The 16,866-nt window shown below is 35.4% G+C and overlaps 1 long non-coding RNA gene and 1 gene segment (V, D, J or C); both read right to left on the minus strand.

The window, feature by feature from the left end:
- Nucleotides 1–211: 211 nt before the first annotated feature.
- LOC130414734 (immunoglobulin kappa constant-like) lies at nucleotides 212–4,098 on the minus strand. The segment is given in 3 exon segments: nucleotides 212–534; nucleotides 2,609–2,666; nucleotides 4,084–4,098. Coding segments are annotated over 3 exon segments (396 nt in total).
- Nucleotides 4,099–14,477: 10,379 nt separating this feature from the next.
- Nucleotides 14,478–16,420, minus strand: LOC130414350 (uncharacterized). Its single transcript, XR_008905599.1, has 3 exons — nucleotides 16,216–16,420; nucleotides 15,383–15,469; nucleotides 14,478–15,261 (listed from the first exon to the last, which is right to left on the minus strand). It is a non-coding gene; the product is annotated as an uncharacterized LOC130414350 (long non-coding RNA).
- Between the last annotated feature and the right edge of the window lie 446 nt (nucleotides 16,421–16,866).

The following is a 16,866-nucleotide window of genomic DNA, read 5'->3' on the forward strand; positions in this document are numbered from 1 at the left end:
TTCAATATGATTTTATTTGTTGAATTTTAATGAAACACAATCAGCAGTGAATGAATAAAGCACACATGCACTGGTTTGTGGTGTTGTTTGTGAAAAGCAGAGCAGATGTCAGATGAGAGAGAGAATGAATGTAGAAACACATGTGAGACATGAGTGAGACTCAGATGAGAACAGAAGTCAGAGGAGAGAGGGAGAGAGAGAGAGAGAGAGTCTAGTGTGAACACTCATCATCTCTCCTGAATTCTCCAGTGACTGTATGACTGGGATCTTTGTGTTTGGCCTCACAGCTCACTGAGAGCACTGAGCTCCACTCCTGCTCAGAGAGAGTCAGACTGCTGCTCCAGCTGTACAGACCGTCCTTCTCCAGGAGCCCAACACTGCTGTCCTGAGATCTGCTGCTCCCGTCCACCTTCCACATCACACTCCAGTCTGAGGGGAAACCCTTGTTGAGCACACACATCAGTGTTGCTGTTTTCTTTGTGGAAATCTCTTCACTGGAGGGCGGCAGGACGCTCACTTTAGGACGAGTGAAGCCTGACAAACACACGATAGTCACAAACTCACAGAGAGAAACAAACAACTTCATAATAAGATACTTAAATTAAATTAAATAAGATTAAATATTTCATTCATGTTGATTTAAATGTTCATAGAGAATTCACAAACATTTACAAGGGCTCTTTTTGTGACAAATTTGTGACATTTATTTACTTTGATTAAGGATAAAAATTTAAATATACAAATACCAGTAAATTAACTGGTTTTGAAAAATATAACCTAACAATATATTTAATAAAATAAATAAATTCAAATGTAAAAGTTTTTTGTAACACAGAATAGATTTCATTTGATTTTCTATTTTCACAATTATATTATATTATATATAATCAAATTTCTTATTGTTTTATAAAATGAGTCAAAACTTAATCAGAATTGTAACCTGAGCAGTTAATTTAAGTCCAGAGTAACACAATCTTTTCATTTTTCCAAATTAACTACATAATTATGTATAAATCATTAAACACATCTAAAAAAAAAATTCTCAATATTGTATAAAACACCCAGCGGTTCTGTTTCAGATTTGTAAGTGCAATAGTACACAGTCATTTTTTAAACCACACGAATAACGTAAAATCACAATAAATATTTTAAAATGTGATAGTTGATCTTTACATGTGAATGCAGAAATCTGTTATAATATTATTTAATGTTTTTACTTACTGCCAACATCCAGTCTGGTGCCGCTGCCGAATGTGAACCACAGTGATACAAACTAATAGAGCGACTGTACAAAAACCTCTGAACGCTTCAGTAACTGAACTATAAACACATCACAAACACATCTTTACACTTTATCACACATTCACACATCATACACATTACATTACATTTAATCTTCTGATTATTTTTGACAAAAAAATATGAGCTTATTTTACAAAGACTTTTACAAATCCTGAGAATTCTCACTGATGAAAAGTTTTAATTCTCATATGTGACTCTCATGACTTCAATCCTCAGAGTATGAACAAGGAAACAATATTTTAAATGAAAGCATTGCAGTCAAATTGATGATGTAAAGATATGATGATATAAATACAACATCATAATCTATAACATAAGAAACAAATTCACATGACATATACAAGTATCTTTATTAAAACATACATATTAATAATATTACACATAACACACAATATTCACATGATCTAAAAGATAGAGAACACATCACAAGTCCAGTGTTTGTCTGTGTTGAGGTAAATGATACATGTAGAGAGTGAGTTTGCATTGTGATCACGTGCTTCAGTGCTCTGAGAGTGTTTATAGTGCTGTGAGTTTAACACGTCATGACTGACAACACAACACAACACAATCTTCATAAACACATGTAAAAAAACACAAATGTAAATAAATACATTTTCATTTTATCAGAATATTTTTTTATAGTTAAAGTCATGATTTTGGTCATTCATTTGTAAAATGTGACACCCACATCTATACAGCAAAGCAATAAATATATAGCAAAATCAGTAAAAATCCTGTTGTTTTAGAGTATAGAGTTCATTTCACAGACTAGACTTTTGAGAATCAACACAACTGGTGTAAAATCACACTCTGATTCTCAGAAGTTTATACTCTCCTTGTGCTTTAAATCGTAAATATATATTAAGTGCTTGAAACGATTGTGACATCCCCATTGTTTTAAAAGTGTAGATATATGTGTTTTCACGTTTATTGATATGGATAGAGGGGATATATCAAAAGTAAACCTAATTTCAAAAATGTTACCATTGTATATGATATGAATTGTGTACATTATTACACAATTATTATTACTACACCTTATTCATGCTTTTGGAAAGTGAGTGTAAAATTGACAGCACCAATGAAGTGCATCTCGGCGCACTGCATTATGTGTATATACCCAGAATCAACAGAGATTGTCAAATGTTTCATAATCAGTGGAACCACCACAAGCTACAAACTGCACGTTACATGTTTCCCCAGCAGATCTTTATTCGAGGATGTCTCTTGCAGCTATATCGAAACCAGACTGGTATACAGGGAATATTTGGAGCATATGAGAAACCAGTAAGTAATTGACACTCACCCAGCTGCAGAAGTTGTTTTTCCTCCTGGTTTCCACTGGCCAGAGACTGTTGAGATTCCTGCCAACCAAATAAACCTCCAAGAAAGACACATGGAGCAGCTTGTGCTGCTTCTCAACTTACTTGGTGGGAGGCGGGATGATTTAGGAACTGATCATCTGGAGCAAGTTATTAACTTCCTTGAAAATATTGACAATGACGGAAAGTAATTAAATAGAAACTTAGTTTTCATTTTTTTTTGTATAGGCATTACAAACTTGACAACCTTAAAGTGATTGTTAAAATGATGACAGAATGTCCATTTTTGGGCTCTCTTCTTTCATGTCGAACCTGTATGACTTTCTTTCTTCTGCATAACATAAAATGAGAAAGTTTGAAGTAAGTTGATAACTGATCATGAGTGGGACCTATTAATTTCTATTGCATGGATGGAAAACTAATGCTAGCGAATAGGTGCCAGTTACCAACATTATTCAAAATATATTTTTTTGTTCTGCCGCAGAAAGTCATACAGGTTAGAAATGAAGAGTAAAATGAGGACATCGTTTTTATTTTTGGTTGAACTATTATAGTTCTTGATCTTTCATTAGGGTCTTTCATAATGAGTATTGAAACAACTTAAGTCATTTATTTGGATAAAATTACATGACATTGAATTTGATACCTGTAGTTTCTTCAATAATGTTACAAAAATGTCATAAAGAGATTGTTTTTTGCAATTTGCCTTTTAGTGTTCCTACAGAAAACATTTGTTTCCCCCCAATAATATGAACTCCTGAAAAAGTAACTTTTGATTGTTTATCTATAAAATTACAAAGAAGCAGTAAACATTCTAGTCTGTTGCACCTGGTCATTAGGTGATTATACAACAGTTCAAAGATTGTTAATTAATTTTTGAAATACTGCTTGTCCCAGACTGGGAGCAGGGGGTCTATTAGTGTTCTCTCAGAAATAATAGTCAAAAAAAGTACTCAAACTGTTATTGGGGCAGCACCCTTTACAATACTCCTCATATGCACCGTGTATGTACATACACTGACCAAAATTATAAACGCAACACTTTTGTTTTTGGCTTGATCTGAACTCAAAGATCTAAGACTTTTTCTATGTGCACAAAAGGCCTATTTCTCTCGAATATTGTTCACAAATCTGTCTAAATTTTAATTTTTAATTCAAAGAGTTTTTAAAATGCCATGCAAAATTGTAAAAACAAACTGCAAGATAAAACGTCGAGTGTAAGATAACGTTATTTTACCATGCAAAAAGGTTATGTTTGATATTATGCTGGGTTTGGTAATTTGCCTGCGGGTTGTGAAATGTTGTAAAACAGTAAATTTCCACTATCTTTGCCTGATATAAAAATACCTGTCTTTTTTGTTTCTTGTGAGATAAAGTCAGACTGAGCAATAAAAAAGATTTTCCAATAAACTCTGCTCATTATACAGCATCACTTTTCCTCCTGTGTGCTGTTCTTTACCTCCATTTCCTCCATCCTTTCCTTAATGTAACAGCCCGGCTTAGATTTTAGAGTAAGTACGTCATCGACCTGTATGCATATACCCAATTGGACATTATTTATGGATCTGTTGAATCTTGGCGTTTTTTCACATTTTTGTAGTCATAGTTGGATCTATGAAAAGTTGAGTAAAAGTTTAATTTGAAAAAGTACTATGTAGCAGTTGACACAGCAAGGATTGGGAGAAGTGAATATGATTCAAGTACAGTACACAGGCAATATCACTAACATTGTTTATATCAGAGAATAACTTTGATGGGGTCATCACTGTTTATAGGATGTCAACAACATATACTTAAGGTTTTGTGGAATGGAAAACATGATTTTCACAGTTGACCCTCATGTTCAACTTGAGTAGGTATTGAACGTTTGATAAAACACAACCACAAACAGCATAACAGAGAACAATAACATGCATAATAACAATCATTGATGACCTTTGGTGTTTACGGCACTTACTATCTAAAGTGTTTCATTACTGCCCTCTGCTGCTTACTTTGACTTATGCTATGTCAGAATGCACTTAATTATTTTAGTATATACTGTTTTTCTTATGGAAAAGTATATACTTTTTAGTGTAATGCACACATTAGGGCATGCTAATTCAAATAAAAAAGCCTGTTGTTGGCTAGACAAAATTGTGATTATTAACAGTCACAAACATTTAAATACAGCTCTTCTTTCCAATTAAGTATTTGTTCATTCAGTAGTTCTAATACAACATGTACTGCATAATTAAATGTATTTATTGAGTAAAGCATCAGTTATTAAATTTTATAAATGCAGTGTAGTGCCAGAAAAAACTCTGGCCCATCACAGTGAATTGTGGGTAATATCAGCTGTTTTAAATATTTTTGGATCTACACTTCTCATTTTTATTGCAAACAGGTACTTACATTTACGTTTATGCATTTGGCAGACACTTTTACCCAAAGCGACTAACATTGCATTATACTGTACATTTATAGGTTTGTGCAATCCCCTGGGATCAAACCCACAACTTTGCCTTGTTAACGCAATGCTCTTATCATTAGGTAGCAATACATACTTGGGATGCAAAGTGAGTCTTTCCTTCCCTGGCCACTATTCACACTTTTATAATTTTAACACCTTACTATTTTTCTTATTTCTCTCAAATGCTTGTTCAACTTCTGCCGTTCCTGTGTGAATTGTCTGTGCCATAAAAATGTGTTTATTTTTTTAAATCATAAATAACATTCATCACTCAGACTTGTAGGATATGATATGTACAATTTGATTTAAAAAGTCCAGTTGTTAATTTATTTAGTCTATTATACTTAATACTTGCTCACGGAGGTTTCCCCTGTTTTTTATTTTGAAAGAAAAATAAGTTAGACTTTTCCACACTACAGTATCCGTTCTGACACCGTGTCTACACCGGACATTTTTATCACGTCTCACCGTGCTGCATCCCGTGTGGACAATATTTGAAATTATAATGGGATCTAATGCGTTTCTAATGTCTTTTGTCATGTCTCGCCTGTTGCGTCCGGTTCAGACACAGCGTGACTCTCTTCTGACTGTTTCATGACAAATCAATAAATGATTTATTTCAGAAACGTCTATTTTCACAAAAATATTTAATGATCAATTCTCAGATTATCAATAAAACAGTTCAATGTTTAAAGTCTAGTTGTGCTGGACTCAAAAGAAAAAAAAAGCTATTAAAAGCTTGTGCAAGACATTGGTATCCTTTAAATAATTATCATACTTTGTTTTGGATTATGTCCCATTTCAGAGGTGCCCTGAATATAACACAAACAATTCTCAATTCCAAGATTAACTGTAATACCTGTGAACTGGGAAACTATTTATGTTAATTATTTAAACCCTTAATAATAAAGAACTATGAACATTTGATTGTTTTGATTTACCACAGGCCCGAGTTGGTTAGGTTAACAAAGTCGTTTTTTCTAGCACTTTCCTCTAATGTGATTTTCACAATATTTGATCAGTATTGTAATTTCTCACTGAATATACTTTAATGTCTGTGACCCCCAATACATTATTTCCAGTGCATGAACACAGAGAATTACTTTTAATTTCACATAGTACTTGTTTGTTGTGACTTTCTACAGGACAGCACTGATTACTGTGACTTAGAACAGCACATTCTCTTTAATGTGATTTTCACAATATTTTGACCAGTATTTGTGTAATTTCTCATTGAAACTACAGTAATTCACTGTGAACCCTAATACAGTTATTTCCAGTTCATGAACACAGTGAATTACTGTAGATTTCACATGTTTTTTTACAGTGTAAAAAATGAAGTTTTACTTCATACCCGGTGAGTTATGGCTTCTATTCCTATTGTTGTTACTTGCACCTCATGTCATATGTTTAGTTTAGCCTTCTCTGTCAGCGGCGAGGGTTTTACATGTGATAAATGCAGGGAAGTAGTTAGGCTGACGGAGAAGATCTTAGAATTAGAGTCTCGCATCCAATCTTTATTTGAGGATAGTAAGAGTGTAAGGACTGTAGAAAACACTTCGGATGCGAGCAATGTTAGCGCACACAGCTCGGTTCCGGTTGAAAATCCCCTGCAGCTGGGAAACTTTGTGACGGTGAGACGGCATAGTCGCAGGACAAAACATCACTCAACCGTTCCGATTAAAGTCTCGAACAGGTTTGCCCCGCTCAGTGACGCACCGACTGAGAAACCTGCTGAAAGTGCCCTAGTGATCGGTGATTCTATTGTCCGGAACGTTAACATAGAGGCACCAGCCACCATAGTCAAATGTTTACCGGGAGCCAGAGCGCCTGACATCAAGTCAAATTTAAATGTGCTGGCTAAGGCTAATCGTAAATACAGTAAGAATGTTATTCATGTCGGCACAAATGATGTTAGACTCCGTCAATCGGAGATCACTAAAGATAATATTAAAGAGGTGTGTGAGCTCGCAAAAACGATGTCAGACACTGTAATATTCTCTGGCCCCCTCACTGCTTACCGTGGTGATGAGATTTATAGCAGATTATCATCACTAAATGGCTGGTTGTCTGAGTGGTGCCTGCAGAATAATATAGATTTTATAAATAACTGGAAGAGTTTTAAGGGCAGACCTGACCTGTTGAAACGAGATGGTCTCCATCCCTCCTGGGATGGGGTTTCCCTCCTCTCTAGAAATTTGGCACACAGTCTTAATAATGCTAAAGTCTGACTACCTAGGGCCCAGGTCAGGAAGGAGACAGAATGGCTTAACCAACTGTCTGCTTGCCGTCTCGCGTTACAGAATACACAAAATATACAACATGTAATAATCCCTTCTTACAAACAACATAAAATAGAGACTGTGTCTGTCCCCCGGATTAGCAAACATAAGATATTGCGTAAACCTCTTGAAAGTAATTTAATAAACGTTAAACAAATCAAACATGAACAAAATACAGATAATCAGCTGTTACGACTCGGATTGCTTAATATTAGATCTCTCTCAAATAAAGCACTTTTTGTTAACGATTTGATAACCGATCATAAAATAGACATGCTTTGTTTGACAGAAACATGGCTAAAGCCAGATGATTTTATTACTCTAAATGAATCCGTTCCCCATGATTATTACTATAAACACGAGCCTCGTCTAAAAGGTAGAGGGGGAGGTGTCGCTGCACTTTACAAGAATTCTTTTATTACCTCTCAGAAGTCTAATTTTAAATACAATTCTTTTGAAGTCATGGTACTTCACGTATCGACACCTAATACTAAGGACAAAACATTTTTAAAATTTATTCTAGCTATTGTATATAGGCCTCCAGGGCACCACACAGATTTTATTAAAGATTTTGGTGGGTTCTTATCAGAACTAGTACTGGCCGCAGATAGAGTCCTTGTCGTCGGTGACTTTAATATCCATGTAGACAATGATACAGATGCCTTGGGACTGGCTTTCAAAGACACTCTTAACTCCATGGGCGTTAGTCAACATGTGTCAGGACCCACTCACCTTCGTATTCATACTTTAGATTTAATACTTTCTTATGGTATAAATGTGGACGATGTTAAAATCGTTCAGCAGAGTGAAGATATTTCGGATCATTATCTGATATTATGTTTGCTTCAATGGCCTACGGCTGCAAATCAAACTCCTTGTTACAAATATGGTAGAACGATTACTTCAACTACCAAAGATGCGTTTCTCGATAATCTGCCTGAATTGTCTAAAATATCTAGCATGAGTAACACAGTTGCTCCTCTGCGTTTAAAGAAAATTAAAAATAGCAGCCCAACACCGTGGTATAATGAACACACTCAGACTCTAAAAAAAGCATCCCGTAAAATGGACCGCAACTTTAAGAAAACTAATCTAGAGGTATTTCGTATAGCATGGAAGGATAGTACTCGAAATTACAGGAATGCAATAAAAACGTCTAGATCCGCCTACTTTTCAACACTAATAGAGGAAAACCATCACAACCCTAGGTTCTTATTTAACACCGTGGCTAAATTAACAAAAAATAAGTCGTCATCGACGTCAGATTCTGATTATCAGCATAACAGTGATGAATTTATGAACTACTTCACAAGTAAAATCCAAGATATAAGAGAAAAAATTATAACAATGCAACCTGTAGTGAAATCCGCTGAACAAACTAACTACAGCACCCCTAAGGAGAAATTGCAATTATTTTCTACAGTAGATCACGATGAACTGTCTAAAATCATTAGATCATCTAAATCATCAACATGCATGCTAGACCCTATACCTACAAAACTACTGAAAGAAATGCTCCCAGAAATTATAGATCCTCTTCTTAGTATTATTAACTCATCTCTGACATTAGGAAATGTGCCTAAAGCATTTAAGGTGGCTGTTATAAGGCCTCTTTTAAAAAAAACCAAACTCGACCCTAAAGAACTAGGGAATTACAGGCCTATATCGAATTTACCTTTTATATCTAAAGTTCTGGAAAAAGTAGTTTCAACTCAATTATGCTCCTTCCTCCAAAGGAATGACATTAATGATGAATTCCAGTCTGGATTTCGAGCATGTCACAGTACAGAGACTGCTTTGATCAGAGTTACAAATGATCTGCTTTTAGCGTCTGACCGTGGCTGTATTTCGTTATTGGTGCTGCTAGACCTCAGTGCTGCATTTGACACCATTGACCACAGCATACTTCTACATAGACTCGAAAATTACGTCGGCATTAACGGAATAGCATTGAAATGGTTTAAGTCTTATTTATCCGACCGTTTTCAATTTGTAGCAATAAACAATGAGGTGTCCCGCAAATCACAAGTCCAGTACGGTGTACCACAGGGCTCAGTCTTGGGACCCCTGCTCTTCGCATTATACATGCTACCTCTAGGAGATATAATAAAGCGACACGGAATTAGCTTTCACTGTTATGCTGATGATACTCAACTTTATATTTCCTCGATGCCTCATGAAACCCAGCAGTTTCATCGAATAAAGGATTGCATAGTTGACTTAAAAATGTGGATGAGTAACAATTTTTTACTACTAAACTCGGACAAAACAGAAGTGTTACTTACTGGACCGAAAACTGCTATGCGTAACAACCAAGAATACTGCTTAACGATTGACGGATGCTCCATAAAATCCTCGTCATCAGCTAAGAATCTTGGCGTTGTATTCGACAGTACTCTATCATTTGAAAGCCATGTCGCAAACACTTGTAAAATTGCATTTTTCCATCTTAAGAATATATCTAAATTACGTCATATGCTGTCACTGTCAGATACAGAGAAATTAATTAATGCATTCATGACATCAAGACTAGATTACTGTAATGCACTTCTAGGTGGTTGCCCTGCGGGCCAATTACAAAAACTGCAACTGGTTCAAAACGCGGCAGCTCGAGTTCTTACACGTACAAAAAAGTATGAGCATATAACCCCGGTTCTGTCAACCTTGCACTGGTTACCTATAAAGCATCGCATTAACTTTAAGATCTTGCTTATTACCTATAAAGCCCTACATGGTCTAGCGCCGCAGTATTTGAATGAACTTCTATTGTATTACAGACCTCCACGTACATTACGCTCTAAGGGGTCCTGTCAGTTGGTAATACCTAGAATTTCAAAATCAAGTGCAGGTGGTAGATCCTTTTCTTATCTAGCGCCTAAACTTTGGAATATTCTTCCCTGCACGGTCCGGGAGGCAGACACACTCTGTCAGTTTAAATCTAGACTAAAGACTCATCTTTTTAATCTTGCAAACACTACACCTCCATAATATTAATCCTCAGAGGATTTAGGCTGCATTATTTAGATCAACCGGAACCAGGAACACATCCAACAACAAATGATGTACTTGTTGCATCAAAGAGTGCAGAACAGTACTCTACTCTCAGCCAGTCTGGTCTCTTTGTTCCAAGGTTACCGCAGGATGCAGTTCATGCCCAGACCTGATGGCAGAGCTGAGAATGGGAAGCGGTGACCTGACAAGTGCTAAGAGGATAGAGCTGGATAAAGGACGCGACAACTTTGTTTTTCCTACAACATTTCAAATGCTATTAGATTGTTAATGATAATCTTTAATTTTTATATTTTTATTAAGCCTTGTTGTGCAAGCACTGATGAGCTTGTGCAGAGGCAGCAGCTTTTGCCAGAGGGGAACTGGAATCCCCTGGTTGGGTCTGGGTTCCCCTGAGGTTTTTTTTCTCGATGGGAGTTTTGGGTTCCTCACCACCGTTTGCATATTGTTTTGCACTATCTGCCTGGCCGGGGGGGCTGCTTTAGAATTCATACTTGTATTAAATGTGTCTCATGTACAGCTGCTTTGTAACAATGAAAATTGTAAAAAGCGCTATATAAATAAAGTTGAGTTGAGTTGAGTGTAGGCTGAGAAGTGCATGTACAGCACACAGTATAATTTTAAACATAATATTCATGTTTGAACTTTGATGACATAATAAAACCACTAACAATAAAGAAGTGAAACTTGTGTGTTTCAGTTCAGATGATTGAACCAATCAAACAGTGACACTGAGAGTGTTGAGCTGAAAATCACATTTGCATTGACAGGATGAAGAGACTCTGATGTTCTCAGAATAGATCAGCTCTGTCTCCAGAGATCATGTTCACAACACAACACCTGCATTTCACATTTACTGCTACATGAACCTTTACACAACTATTAAAACTATTAAGAATCATGATACAGGACATTCCTGCACAAACACACATGTGATTTTCTCTGTTGTCTGAATGAAGCTGTTAGACACAAATGTAACATGTTCAGAAGCTTTATTGAATGTTTCAGTAAACACAGCACATTGAAAGATGTCACAGTGCTTTGACACACGAGCTCTCTTTCAGTATTGATCTGCTGCACTAGACTCATGAATGATGTCTGACACTCAGATACGACTCATCAACACTCACAGCCGCTATTATGAATCTTGTTTATGGTGTTTGACTCTACAAACATACACCCCTCTCTCTTCCCAGCGTGCTTTGCTGAGGGTCAGGATGCTACTGCGGCTGTATCGGCCGTCCTGCTCACTCTCTTCACTGGTGTGAACCCCTTCAGTGACCTCTGACCCCTCAAGTGTCCAGTTCCGCTGCTGATTGTGAACCACAGTGTTATAAACTAATAGAGCGACTGCACAAAAACCTCTGAACGCTTCAGTAACTGAACTATAAACACATCACAAACACATCTTTACAATTTTTCACACATCATACACATATTTTATTTTGTTTATTTATGTACTTTTTTAATGTTGGGGTGAACTATCCCTTTAACTATAATATAAACTAATTTACAAGTTTGTTTGCATTTTAACCCTTAAAATTGAATCTCATATTCTCAAACCTGAAAGTGTGAACAATTTATTAATATACAAAGATGAAAACATCCAAAGATTTACGAAGCAACTTTATTGTCACTCTTTCATAAAGCTGCTGTCCTGTGTATCTCCATATTCTGTGTTTTTTATTTTACACCAACATTATACACAAAATAATGAATAACTAAACACCATTACAAATCATTACACACTTGTTCAATAATCACTGCACATAATCTAAGAAAACAAAATACAACCAATGTGCAGAAATGAACATTAAATGATAAAACAGTGTTTGAGTGTGTTGATGTAAATGTAGAGAGTGAGTTTGCATTGTGATCACGTGCTTCAGTGCTCTGAGAGTGTTTATAGTGCTGTGAGTTTAACACTTCATGACTGACAACACAACACAATCTTCATCAACACACAAACCAACAAGAACAAAAATGACTTTCAGCATCATCTTCATCTGGACACTCACAGTGTTTGCTCAAGGTTTGTGTAGTAACATTTGTATCACGATTGTTCATTCATTGAAGAGTGAAATCTTCATTTGTTTCAGTGTTGTCTTATATTTCATTCTTGTTGTTTCTTTCAGAGTGTAGAGGACAGTACACTGTTACTCAGAGTCCATCAATAACAGCAGTTCAACCAGGACAAAGTGTTCAAATAAACTGTAAAGTCAGCAGTGGAATATATAGTAATTGGTTACACTGGTACTTACAGAAACCTGGAGAAGCTCCTAAACTCCTCATATATTACATAAATACCCTCTACACTGGAGTATCATCTAGATTCAGTGGCAGTGGATCAAACACAGATTTCACTCTGAGCATCAGTGGAGTTCAGACTGAAGATTCAGGAGATTATTACTGTCAGAGTGTTCACTATCCTAATAGCAAGTATGTGTTGACACAGTGATAAAGAGTCGTACAAAAACCTCCGTCAGTCAGACTGAACAGTGACTGCACTGATACACCTGACACATACTGCAGCTGCTGAGGGACGAGAGTTTCTTTAAATTAGAACAATTGTACTTAATCTTTTAGCAGTTGTTTATTTATTTACTTTTGATTATTGTTTAATTTATTGGTTTAGTGCCATTTTTACAATCAAGGTGTACATTTACAAAACACTATACAACAGATAATCAAAAATACGCTTTTTAAAACATTTCAACATGTTTACAAACAGTAACTGCCTTGCATAATATTATCAAGATCAAACTTTTGATTTGTTTCTCTTATTAGTCTGTTTTATATATTTGTCTCATTTAATTCAACTGATCTTAATGTTAAATTAATAAATCATTTATGATGTCTATAGATTTTTAACTGGTCAGATTGTTCTGTCATAATTTGTAAATTACAGTTGTATGATCACCATCAACATGAGCATGTCACTCTTCTTCAACACATGGATGAAGCTTGTGATGTTATAACAGCAGAGCAACATCAAGCCTGGATTCTTCATGCCAGAAGATTTTTCTCAAAGTGTCTGAACTATAAGAACATACGCTGTGATTTGACGAAACTTTATGTCTAAATGTTGATAACTTACTTTGACTTATGCTATGTCACAATGCACTTGCTTATTTTAGTTTATAATATTTTTCTTATGGAAAAGTAAATACTTTTTAAATTTGTATTAAAACAATGCACACATTGGGGGTGCTAATTAAAATAAGAAAGGCTGTTGTTGGCTAGACGAAATTGTGATTATTAACAGTCACAAACATTTAAATACAGCTCTTCTTTCCAATTAAGTATTTGTTCATTCAGTAATACTAATACAACATGTACTGCATAATTAAATGTATTTATTGAGTAAAGCATCAGTTATTAAATTGTATAAATGCAGTGTAGTGCCAGAAAAAACTCTGGCCCATCACAGTGAATTGTGGGTAATATCAGCTGTTTTAAATATTTTTGGATCTACACTTCTCATTTTTATTGCAAACAGGTACTTACATTTACGTTTATGCATTTGGCAGACACTTTTACCCAAAGCGACTAACATTGCATTATACTGTACATTTATAGGTTTGTGCAATCCCCTGGGATCAAACCCACAACTTTGCCTTGTTAACGCAATGCTCTTATCATTAGGTATCAATACATACTTGGGATGCAAAGTGAGTCTTTCCTTCCCTGGCCACTATTCACACTTTTATAATTTTAACACCTTACTATTTTTCTTATTTCTCTCAAATGCTTGTTCAACTTCTGCCGTTCTTGTGTGAATTGTCTGTGCCATAAAGATGTGTTTATTTAAATACATAAATAACATTCATCACTCAGACTTGTAGGATATGATATGTACAATTTGATTTAAAAAGTCCAGTTGTTAATTTATTTAGTCTATTATACTTAATACTTGCTCACGGAGGTTTCCCCTGTTTTTTATTTTGAAAGAAAAATAAGTTAGACTTTTCCACACTACAGTATCCGTTCTGACACCGTGTCTACACCGGACATTTTTATCACGTCTCACCGTGCTGCATCCCGTGTGGACAATATTTGAAATTACACTCTAAAAAAAGGCTGGGTTAAAACAACCCAATTTGGGTTATTTTGGTAACCCAACATTGGGTCAAATATGGACAAACCCAGCGTTGGGTTATTTTAACCCAGCCAGTTGGGTTAAATCTTTGACCCAACATGCTGGGTTGTTTTATTTAAATCAACTTTTGCTTAAAAATTACATTGATGGTTTAAAACAAACCCGAAATGTTTAAAAATAATAATAACAAAATCACAGAGAAATACTCGAGGCATCAGTAAGAATCAATAGTTTTATTAAGGATCAAAATGCAAGACAAAAGGAATTCATAAAAACATGCAATATGTTATGCTCAATGAACAATAAAATGGCATATAAAACACTTTGATGAAATGTATGTTTATACATATTTAAAGAAAATTAATTTCAATAAATTACATTAGTTTAGATTTTAACATATACATTTAACAAGGTTATTAAAGTGGCACAAGTAAATATAAATAGTTAGACAACTTAACACTTCAAAACACTATAAAAAGTATTTTACTAAACCCTTGTTAATAGAACCGCATTTATATGTTAAAATATAAGTCTATGCACAAGTTTTCTATAAAAAAAGAAATAAACAAGCGTTATGGATGTGAAAAAGGGACACCGTAACTTTCCTCTTCATATAAACTCACAAAACATTTTAAAGAGTGTTAGTTCTTTCGGTTTCAGCACTGCTTAACCTAAAATATCCACGGAGCAGTCTTACTGAAGAGGATTCTTTTCCTGGGAGTTGTAGACAACAGTGTGGCGTGCACTTTTGGAAGTGGATGTCCAGCAGGAGGGTTTCTTTATCAATTTGTTCATCTATAAAGAGACAAGAAAAGAGACAAGAGAAGAATGTAACGAAACTGGCCAACCCAGAGCACAATGGATTATAATAAACATATAAAGAAGTACATTAACATTTTACCTAAATAATGTTTACCTTTAAGCCTGTTATGAAAACATCCAAGTTCCAGTTGACATTCTCTTGAATAGAATGATCCATTAATATTAGCTGTTATTCTGCATCCTGTCAGTGGGGGAAAAAAGAAGAGTGGGATCTAGTACAGAAAGCGAAATGCAGTCTTAAAAAATAATATTATAAACGTTAAAACAACCCTTCACTAATTCGACACACTCGGGAATAAGTATAAGTCTAAAAAGAGCAACAATTGTTCGTCTCATATACCCAAAATTAACTATATCGCATTGTTAACCACTAACGTTATAAGAGCCAGCGGCTATTCCCGAAGCAATGGCCGAGATAGAGCTGCTCTCCACTGAGACACGACCGCTGACAGCCTGAAGCTCACACCTCCGACAGCGTCTTAACAAAATCTCAAAGAGGTGTTATGTTTATATATAAATCACGTATTTGAGTTCTTAACAACAACATTCTCGTCTAAAAGACTCTTAAATCTAAGTTCCGTCACCGAACATTAGCGGTATTTATAAAAAAAAATGAGCTGGATGTTTGCTTTTGACACGACGCTCTCGTGTCGACCTTAAACTAATATCAAGATGCGTAAGTTACTAAACTAAATTCCTCACACAAGTCACACATTTCAGAGGAAATGTTCACCAAAAATGAAGTTTAAATGATTAAAAAGCTGTAAATTAGAACAACGTGGGCATAACGTTACAGACTAGCTATCCAAAGCTAACGAAGCTAGATTGTAACGTTACTTTCAAACCTAATGCGAACAGCCGAATTTTGCATACTTTTGCATTTTTTTACAGTAATAGTTTTATACATTAAAAACTCGTAAAACATACCTTTTCTTCTCCGAATAACAACTTTTCGTGATGAGGTGCATCAAAATGCCCGCGAAGGTAAAGTTTGTCTGATGCGTAGAGGAGTGGGAGGGGTTTACTCTCTCAACTGTCACTCAATTGGACCAGACTGGTAACCCAGCGTTTGGGTTACTCAAAAAATGACCCAACACTAAGAAAATAACCCAACAAAATGACCCAACAGGCTCAACCCAGCTCTTGGGTTAAACAAATAACCCAGCATTTTTTAGAGTGTATAATGGGATCTAATGCGTTTCTAATGTCTTTTGTCATGTCTCGCCTGTTGCGTCCGGTTCAGACACAGCGTGACTCTCTTCTGACTGTCTCATGACAAATCAATAAATGATTTATTTCAGAAACGTCTATTTTCACAAAAATATTTAATGATCAATTCTCAGATTATCAATAAAACAGTTCAATGTTTAAAGTCTAGTTGTGCTGGACTCAAAAGAAAAAAAAGCTATTAAAAGCTTGTGCAAGACATTGGTATCCTTTAAATAATTATCATACTTTGTTTTGGATTATGTCCCATTTCAGAGGTGCCCTGAATATCACACAACAGTTTCTCAATTCCAAGAATAACTGTAATACCTGTGAACTGGGAAACTATTTATGTTAATTATTTAAACCCTT

Source organism: Triplophysa dalaica, chromosome 24, assembly GCF_015846415.1.
Source record: "Triplophysa dalaica isolate WHDGS20190420 chromosome 24, ASM1584641v1, whole genome shotgun sequence".
Classification (NCBI taxonomy): domain Eukaryota; kingdom Metazoa; phylum Chordata; class Actinopteri; order Cypriniformes; family Nemacheilidae; genus Triplophysa; species Triplophysa dalaica.